At 50.0% G+C, this 9,738-nt stretch overlaps 1 protein-coding gene across 1 annotated transcript; it reads right to left on the bottom strand.

Moving 5' to 3' along the window:
* Window positions 1-742: 742 nt before the first annotated feature.
* tnnc1a (troponin C type 1a (slow)) lies at window positions 743-2,767 on the bottom strand. The gene is made up of 6 exons (XM_086141410.1): window positions 2,659-2,767; window positions 1,695-1,725; window positions 1,466-1,612; window positions 1,277-1,391; window positions 1,064-1,200; window positions 743-978 (listed from the first exon to the last, which is right to left on the bottom strand). Exons 1-6 carry the CDS (start codon window positions 2,680-2,682, stop codon window positions 947-949), a joined length of 486 nt encoding a protein of 161 aa, XP_085997536.1. The 5' UTR covers window positions 2,683-2,767; the 3' UTR covers window positions 743-946.
* Window positions 2,768-9,738: the final 6,971 nt, after the last annotated feature.

Raw genomic sequence — 9,738 nt, 5'->3', positions numbered from 1 at the left:
ACTTCTGAGATCCTGATTAGCTGCCGCTGCTTATCACAATAATAAACAAACAAATCAATCGGTGCTTTCAGAACCTTCACGGACACTAAAAAGGTGTTTAGCGGTATGCTAAAGATATGAAAGCGCTTTTAATTAGTGTTATATGATAGCATGTTACTGCTGCAGACGCTCCTTAGTGAAGTGTCAGCTTGTTTTTCTGGCGGAAGTTGCCTCGGAAGCTGCGTGTCTCGGCGCGCAAAGCTTTAGAAAAATACCCTTGGCGGTTTTGCGCGTGAAATATCTGACGACCTTCATCAGAAGTCTTTGAATCCTCCTCCGTGTTTGATCAGGTCATTCAAATTGTAATCTTTATGCGCCGCTTCACCTTTGGCTTCTGGAAGTAAATATACAGCGATCCGTGTTGTTGAAGACGCGACGTTCGGAATCGTCGTCTTTTTTGGCGCGAGCCGACATTTGGAGAGGTCGACCGTCTCCAAGACACTGTTACCCAAATTAAAGCGACACGCTTCTGTAACATTAACAGAGGAAATGTTTTTTTCTTCCGTGTCCTGAATAAACCACGGAAGATTCTGCACCAGAAACACAGAGAGCTCCTCTGACGATCGTTTATTAGATGAATGCAGGTGCGAATCAGGCGGCGTGTAGAAATAAAAGGGCGGGAGGGTAAAAGACGTGAAGATATCGGAGAGTTCGTGCCGAAAAAGATCATCGGCGAAACCTCCGAAAGCCGGTCCGAAAGCCGGACCGGAGATCGGGTTTGTTTACAAAATATCGCGATCGTCACAAGTGGAACTATTTACAACAATGCAAGAGAAATGAGGGGGGAAATCGGCTAATTATCGATCTTGCAAAGTCGTCCCGTCGGCTGCAAACCGAGGCGGCGTGCGGCTTTGCGCGGACGCAGGGAGACACGTGGGAATAGAAAAGTCGCCTCGGCCTCCTGGAGTTACTCCACTCCTTTCATGAACTCCAAGAACTCTGTGGAGAAACAGAAAAACAAAAAAAGTCAGCCTTACGATTTTGCCACTTGCTTCAGGTCTCCTCCTGCGGGTTCGGTCTTCACCGTCGTAGTCAATTTTTCCGTCGTTGTTCTTGTCCCCGTCCTTCATCAGCTCCTCGATGTCGTCCTCGGTGATCGCCTCTCCTGTGGACTCCAGCATCATCTTCAGCTCGTCCAGGTCGATGTAGCCGTCCGCGTTCCTGCGTTGGAAGGCGAAGGCAGGACGTGTTCGACCGCGTTCTGACGCGCGGTCGGTTTTTAAAAGACCAAACTCACTTGTCGAACATGCGAAACAGCTCCGCCAGTTCCTCCTCGGACTTCCCTTTGCTGTCGTCCTTCATGCACCTCACCATCATCACCAGGAACTCGTCGAAGTCCACCGTGCCGCTGCCTGCGCACAGCGAGCGGAGCCGGTGAGCGTCCGGGAGGCGTCGCGTCGCATTCTCACGGACGTTTCGCGTTTACCGTCTTCGTCCACCTCGTCGATCATCTCCTGCAGCTCCTCGGGCGTGGGGTTCTGGCCCAGCATCCTCATCACCTTCCCCAGCTCCTTGGTGCTGATGCAGCCGTCCTCCGCATCCTGCACGAAGATGTCGAAGGCGGCCTTGAACTCTGCGGCGGACAGAAAACCACGCACGGATTGAAGAGCGGCCGCCGATCGCGTGAACGAAGACGCGCCGAACATCATACGCACCGTTTTTCTGCTCGTCCGTCAGCTGCTCCACCTGCAAGAACGCGGAGAAGACATGAGGCCCGGGCTTTCTTTTGCTTTTTTTTTATATTTTCTCTCATCCGGGTCGACAAAACATACATATCTCACGGCGGTAGTCGGTAGGAGAAGAAGTTAAAAATAAACAGACAGGAGGATCGGGAACCGCAGATAAAGGACACAATACGCTGCGCTTTAAATTAGCATAGCGGTGGATCTGGACCAACAATGGGCCAGTAATCCTGGAAAAGCTACCGCGATTGAGAGAAGGAGACAGCTGCTTATGTAAGAGTTATTGTCTGTCGTCCGCTATAAACTAAATGCACACAAACCCTCGGGGAACGCCGCCGGAAAAAAAAAGGCAATCTAAACAAACATGAGTCATTTACATTCTTATGTGTTTTGTTTTTGTTTTTTTTCTTGCCCGTCCGGGATGCGAGCGGCCCGCCGCGGCCAGCTGAGCGTCCGGAGCAGCTCCCCGGCTCACAGATAATGCCGGAATTCGTCCTGCGGGGGGGCCTGGGGGGGGCCGGGGGGGCCGGGGGGGCCTGGGGGGGGGGCCGGGGGGGCCTTATCTAAACCTGAAGCCCTTCTGTGGCACCAGAGGGCCGCGGACGCACACCGGCGTCTGTGCAAGCGGCCAAAATTAGCCATGTGAAGTGGGACCGGTCGGTTTGGAGCGTCCGGAGCCGAGGAGCTCCTGAGAAGCTGCTGACCAGCTGCAATGAGGCTGAAGCAGGAGGAACATCTAGAGGCCCAGAAGGTGAGAAGACTCCGCTGATGGAGCCCGAAGAGCAACGTCTACAGGCCGAAATGATGGGACTCTTGTTCAGCAGAAAGTGATAAAGTCTATGACATTTTTTGAAACGCCACCGCATGATAAAACACACACACACACACACACACACACACACATACACACATACACACACTTTGCTGGAAGACGTACCGCTGCTTTGTAGATGTCGTTCATGTTGGCGCTGAGGAGGGGCTTCTGTCCGGCTCCGGGCAGGACGCCGGCCTCGTCCTGCCGAGGCTTTATAGCCCCGGAGCCTCTCTGGTCCCTCCCCGTGTGTGTGTGTGTGTGTGTGTGTGTGTGTGTGTGTGTGTGTGTGTGTGTGTGTCATTTGGCCAATCTGTCACAATCACAGGGCTCAGATAAAAATGCAGCAGCTCTTAGGGGGCATACTTTGGAGAGGAATGAAGGGGGGCACGGTGAAGCCTAATCTTTGGGGGGTGGAGAGACACTCAACATTCCTGCAGACCTGGACAAGAGACACCAAGGCTGTGTGTGTGTGTGTGTGTGTGTGTGTGTGTGTGTGTGTGTGTGTGAGGGGGGGTCGGTAGGCTTGGGATGGGATGAGACAAGCTGAGGCAAAGAAAGGTGTGAGGGGTGTTAGCATGGTAAAACACACACACACACACACACACACACACTTTAAAACATCAGAATGTATGAAGATATCCGCTCTCTGACGACAGTGATACCTACCTTCTTCTTCTTCTTCTCCTCCTCCATCCAACCATCTCCTCCGTCCAGGTCTGTCAGACCTTCATGTCTTCATGGTCTTCCTCTGGACCTCCTGCCTGGCAGCTCCAACATGTTCACCGTCCTCCTCTGTCCATGAAGCAACCCTGTCTGGCTTCTCTGACTTTCTCTCCAAAACATCTTCCATGTGCTGACCTTCTGCTGGACTCCTTCTGATCCTCTCATCCTCCTCACTCCCAATGAGAACCTCCACATCTTCTGCTTCCTGTCTTCTCCTTTGGGTCTCAAACTACATGGGTTGTCTCCGTCCCCTTTCTCCAACTGTTCCAACCTCCTTGAACCCGTTTCCTCATCACTTCTCCACCGCTGATCCTCAGTACTGAAACTCCTCCACCATCTTCACCCCTGCAGCCTCACCGCACCTTCATCAGGGATCAGCTCTGAGCACCTTCTGGTTTGCCGTGGTGATGGACAGGCTGACAGATGAGGTGAGACAGGAAGCTCCATGGACCAGGAGGTTTGCAGATGACATTGGGATCTGCAGTGAGAGCAGGGAACGGGTGGAGGAACATCTAGGAGGAAGGAGAGGAATGAAGGTGCGTCACAGCGAGAGAGAATATATGTGTGTGAATGAGAGGAACCCGGGAGGAACGGTGAGGATACAGGGAGTGGAGATCAAGAGGGTGGAGGACATCAGGTATTTGGGAGCAACAGTCCAGAGCGCAGGAGAGTGTGGAGAAGAGGTGAAGAAACAGGTTCAAGCAGGTTGGAACGGGTGGAGAAAAGTTTTGGGGTACGAAGAGATAGAAGAACATCAGCCAGAAGGAAAGGAAAGGTGGAGGAGACGGTGGTGAGATGATCTACAAACACTGACAACGACCAGAAGACAGGAGGCAGAGCTGGAGGTGGCAGAGATGAAGATGCTGAGGTTCTCTTTGGGAGCGACCAGGACGGAGAGGATCAGGAACGAGTCCATCAGAGGGACGACACATGGTAGATGTTCTGGAGAGAAGGTCAGAGATGGTTGGGTCATGGACAGAGGAGGGAGAGTGAATAGAGGAGGACCAAAAGAGAAGATTTATAGATGTCTAGCGAGAGGAGGATCCAGAGGACAGGGTTCAATGGAGAAGGTTGATTCGCTGTGGTGACCCCAGAAGGGAAAAGCCCAAAGGAGAAGAAGAAGAAGAAGATGTTCACATCTCGTAGCAACGCTCGTTATTTATCATTCGGGAATGTTTTCTTTTTTTTCCACCTGACTTTTGATTCAAGTTTCCAGACCGTGACTGGATGTGTCTTATTGTGTCCTGGTGAGGAGCCTCTGCAGGAGGAACTCGCAGAAGAAGAACACTGGACTCTGACAATATATCGCAATATTAACACTTTTTATTAACCGCTATTTTGCACTTTGGCAGTGGAATGGTGCTGCTATTGTACCACACACCTTTAGGGATTACTGACTGAGCTTTTGCACCAAACTGTACAAAAACAACAGCTGCTCCTCTTTATATTCAAATGACATATTTATACATTCCAGTCTTCCTCTTTCCACCTTCGCAGCAGAGCTGAGTCTGCGTGCACGTTATACCTTATAGTTTAAGCAATTGTGCACATTTGCATTCGATTATTTTGTTCATCTCATGTCTTCTGAGATTCCGAAGCTGACTTTGTCGTCGACGTGCAGGATGAGAGTGACGGGCGATGAACGAATGAATCGTTCGATTGAAAAACACGCGTTCCTGAAAACGGCTAAATCAGGGTTCGGGAACCTTTTTGACTGAGAGACAAAAAAACCACATATTTTAAAATATCATCCTAAGAGAGCCATATGTATATTTTAATACCAAAAACAGCTAAATGGAGGAGAAAGACCAACAATTTTAGAGTACAATTTATTTTGAACAACATACTTTGCTATAACAAAGTAAAGTGCTTCTTGATTATAATGCTACTAAACGTGACCGCAGGTTCGTCTTAATGTTTTCTAGGTGCGAGAACGACTGTCCATTATCAATATCATAACAAGCAGCTGGTCTGCAGGCTGAGGTTTTTTTCTGTCCATTTGTGTTTACTTTCCAGCTCTGCTTATTTACCCACATGTCCCAAAACTACTGAAATACTTCGCTGCATGTATGTCATTCACCAGTTCTTGCTGAGAAAGGCATATCTTTTATCCGTTTGATTATCTCGTCTTTATCCTTAAAGTCGTCAAAAAGCTCGTCGGCCACATCAAGCATGAATGATTTGGCGTCTTCGCCATCTGTAAACGGCTTCCCGCTTCTCACAGTTGTTAAAGAAGCAGCAAAGCTGGCCGGATTGTAATCACCTTGTTTGGCCCAGACACGGCGCTGCTGCTGCTGAATAGCTGCACTCTGGACACGAGTTCTCGACAGGCCTTCTTTCCGTCGTCTCCCGCTGGATATTTCTCTGCAAATGCGGCACGGCGTGTGTCAAAGTGTCGCTTTATATTTGAACGTGTCATCGATGAAATGTTATCATTGCATAAAAGACACACTGCACGACCCGCCCTCTCCACGAAGGCCAATTCTTCTGTCCATTCCTGCTGAAACATACGGTAATCCTCATTATTTTTTCTTTTTGTCATCTTCTTGGTTAGAAGGGTTCACTCTGCATAAACAAGTTAACCAAAAACGAGGGAATATTACTTCTTGGCCTCAAAGTGACGTGTGCAGGCTGTTGTAAATTATCCAATAAAATGAGACTTTTAGGGTATGGGACCCTCCCGCACACCGGAGCACAGAAAGGATTGGCTCTTTGTTGCGCGCCAGCGCGAAAAGTTGCGGGTGAAAATATCTTAAGATTAAAATGTGTGTGGATTTTTTTTTTTTTTTTTTTACTAAAGTAACATTATTAGTAAAATTATTGATTCATTTTTCTGTTAAGAAATTTTCAAAGCGCCAGAGGCAGTCATCAAAAGAGCCACAGGTTCCCGACCCCTGGGCTAAAGGATCGATCCATCGCGTCGACTCTGCGAGTGAACTACACTCCCGTAAGCGTGTGTGTGTGTGTGTGTGAAGCTGTATTTATCCCATTAGACCCCATACATGGTTCAGATCCCATGATTCACAGGGCATTTCATCTCCATGTGCAGCGAGGATGTGGTCAACAGGGGGCGCTGCCCGCCACCGATCCGCCCCACGGTGGCGTTGCACAAGGCTGCCGCCGATATCCAGCCATCAGCGCCGGGGTAGGTGAGAAATCTGGGTCAAACAACCCAAACACATTTAAATTGAATTGTACGCGGGCAAAACATCGGCGGCGTTCCTTTGAAACAAGGCCATCCTTAATCGCTTGACTGTGAGATTCACACACACACACACACACACACACACACGCACGTGCCGTGGCAGGCTTTCCGAGTCCTCATGCTGGTTTATAATGGGATGCTAATGGGGACTGGCACAGTTTACAAGCAAAATACAGCCACTCGGATGGGGCGGGTGGAGGTGGGTGGAGGGGAAGCTCACACGTGTCCTCCTCTCACAGATAAAGACATGGATCTCCTGGAGAAGAAAAGACCTCCCAACACTCTCAGTCAGGAGGCAAGGTAGGAGGGGAAGCTGGGAGGAGCGAGGAGGCAACAACGATTTCTCTGCCGGTTGTCCTTGTGAGTGTTCCTCTCCGTCATCCGTCAAAATGTCATAACAACAAAACACACACACACACACACACACATGCACGGATGCAGAAGGAACGGAGAGCAGAATTGAACCGTCAGTGTTTTGCAGCGGGCCCACGGGCTGAGCCTGCACCGGCAGCCAGACACCTATTTTGGAGGTCTGATGGATGCCAGCAGTCATGAGGAGCTCTGCAGGGGGGGGGGGGGGGTCTAATGTAAAGCTTTCCTAAACACACACACACACACACACACACACACACACACACACACACACACACACACTGTTTCGTTGGCGCTCTCTACCCATTTCCTCTTACAGCGCGGAGGGCTGACGAAAGAGCCAGCCATCTCCTCCTCGCAACGCAATCACACAACGCATCTCAAATCCACAATTCACCGCACACCGTTTTTTTTTTTTTTTTTTTTTTTTCTTTCTTTTTCTTTTTTTTTTTTTTGAGGGGTTGCCATAGAAACTCTGCCGGGTAGTAGCGGGGAGAAAATGAGAGGAGATGAGTGGGGCTATTTCCCCCCACCCCTCCTCCCTCCCTGCATCCCTGCCACCACATTTTGTCCTCTGAGTGACTGAATCAGTTCCTATTCTTACACACAGGTTTGCAAATGGAGCCCTTCGGGGTGACGTGCACGTCTGGTCACACCCACGGGTCACACACACACACACACACACACACACACACCTGCCCCTCCTCCATCCTCAACGCCTTCACAGTGACCAGCTTGGAGAAAGCGTAGACGTCGCGCCAGGTTCTCACGTGGAAAAGCTCGAATTCGCGGCGGCGGAGGCTGAAAACAACAACCCCGAGATCCGAGGATGCAAATTTTTTCGGAGGACGCTGCTGGCGCCTGAACGTCTCACGCTGGCAGCCCTGAATCAGCTGGACCCGCGCTCGTGAAGATCCACCTCCGTACACCACGTCAATTTGAATAGCCTTGTGATATAATGATTGGGTTGACATGCAGCTGAGCTCCGAGCAGAGGTCTTACGCTCTCCTCCTCCTCCTCCTCCTCCTCCTCCTCCGTGTCCTCACCTCCTCCATGGCTGAAGGGAGGAGAAGGAGGAGGAGGGGGGAGCTTGTCAACCTCCCTGTCTCTCCTTCACTCTTCCTCTGTCCATGAAGACAAACGTCTCCCTCTGTGGAAGGTCTCCGATGTCCCCTGATGTTGGTCCAGAGGTTTTGGACAAAGCAGGAGGTCTCTCTGCGAGGAGGCCCGGAGGTCCTCACATCACATCCCCCATGAGCCGCCGGCCACATGAGAAGGTTTTCCGGTCCGGTCTCCATCAGAGGAGACCCCGGTGGAGGATCTCAGGTGAAGTTCAGGTTGGGGGTCAAATGAAATGGTTATTCTTGATTTTTGAACACACACACACACACCTGCAACCCTTGAGTGTGAGTGTGTTTTCATTCATTCATTCATTCATGCACACCAGTGGTTCTTCACCTTGGTTCAATGCTTAACCTTGGTTCACCGGAGGTCAAGACACGACTAATAGAATTCTCGATGACAAGCCAAACAAATTGTAACGCACCCTGTTATTGCTAAGAAAGCCTCGGAGATTTTCATACCGTTTGTTCCAGTACATCTTTGTGTGCAAACAATTGAAGGTACTGGACGTAAAAACCAAGAAAAGGAACAGACTTTGAACCCGCCTCTCGAAGGCAACGGCAGAAGTCATACTTATTGCAAATCAGTGTTTTGTGGTGTTGATGGACGCTTCATTTTATGCACCGGTAAAACATCTACCTATGTCGTGAATTTGAAAAAAGTAATCGCATTTTATTTTTCCAATAAAGAAGGGTTCTGCGAATATGAAACTGGTGGGGTTCAGTTCCTCTAACAAGGTTCAGAACCAGTGATCTAGACCTCCTGTCCTGCAGCCGGACCGGGTTGGAACCCGTCCCGGCTGTGATTGGCCGAGAGGCGGGTTCACCCTGGACCCGTCCGTCACGGAGAACCTGATGGAAACACAGGTCTGGACAATCCAGGGTCTCCACTGAACCTCCTGCATGCGTTTGGACTGCGGGAGGAACCCGGAGAACCTTGAGGAACCCCACGCAGACACGGGGAGAACATGGAGGCTCTGCTCAGAAAGACCTCCTGTGGGAATCCAACAGGGACCTTCTGGCTGTGAGGAGGAAGCTTGAACGCCTCAAACGCCTCTGATAGCTTCTTTGAGATCCCTGAGTTTGTGAGCAAATAATTCAGATACCTGCAGGTCGGAGGACGGCGTCGACCTCCAGGCTGCAGAACCTTCTCCACAGAGAAACTAGGAGATGGAGTTCCGGGCGTCGGTGCGGTTTTATCACCTCGATTCTTTGTGACACCCTCCGGTTCTGAACATTTGTTTGTAAATATCCTTCCTGACTGATGACGCGCCTCGTAAGCCGGCGCCGTCCGGAGCCCGTTTGTGACGCCCGGGACTTCGGTTGCATTTAAACACAACGAGCTGCGAACCCTAAATCTCTGCTGACAGGCCCGTTCACGCGGCAGGAACCTCTGCAACTCACTGATGTGTCGGTTTATTCATAATATCATCACACAGATAAAATAAAATAAAGCATTTTGTAAGTTTTGGTCCTGCTGTGGCAACAGATGTCCACAATTCTTTAGGATATATGGGGAAAATTTTGTACCTTCACAGCTGGTCTTGAATTTGGACATCAGCAAAGGTTGTTTCCAGAAGAGTTTCTGGTTAGATGACTCAACAGGATTGAGAAGATGCCTGAGGAATGGAAGATACGTGTGGTGGCACCCATTTTGAAGAAAAAGGGAGCTGTGTTGAATTGTCGTAGCTATGAAGGGATGAAGTTGATGAGCCGTCCAACAAAGTTATGGGAAAGAGTCGTGGAAACTAGACTGAGAGCAGAGGTCAGCATTTGTGAGCC

The sequence above is a fragment of the Fistularia commersonii genome, chromosome 34 (assembly GCF_037954325.1).
Source record: "Fistularia commersonii isolate RoL2024-O1a breed Wild chromosome 34, RoL_Fcom_v1.0, whole genome shotgun sequence".
NCBI classification, from domain to species: domain Eukaryota; kingdom Metazoa; phylum Chordata; class Actinopteri; order Syngnathiformes; family Fistulariidae; genus Fistularia; species Fistularia commersonii.
The sequence above is the reverse complement of the archived record's forward strand: the minus strand, read 5'-3'. Positions and strand labels throughout refer to the sequence as shown.

Bases quoted from the DNA above. Each gene is read 5' to 3' on its own strand.
- tnnc1a (XM_086141410.1), bottom strand. From the start codon at position 2,682: ATGAACGACATCTACAAAGCAGCG. The intron at 1,392-1,465 runs GTAAACGCGAAA...CGCTGTGCGCAG, and splicing joins CGACGAGGTGGACGAAGACG to GCAGCGGCACGGTGGACTTC. The intron at 979-1,063 runs GTGAAGACCGAA...GTTTCTCCACAG, and splicing joins CGGAAAAATTGACTACGACG to AGTTCTTGGAGTTCATGAAA.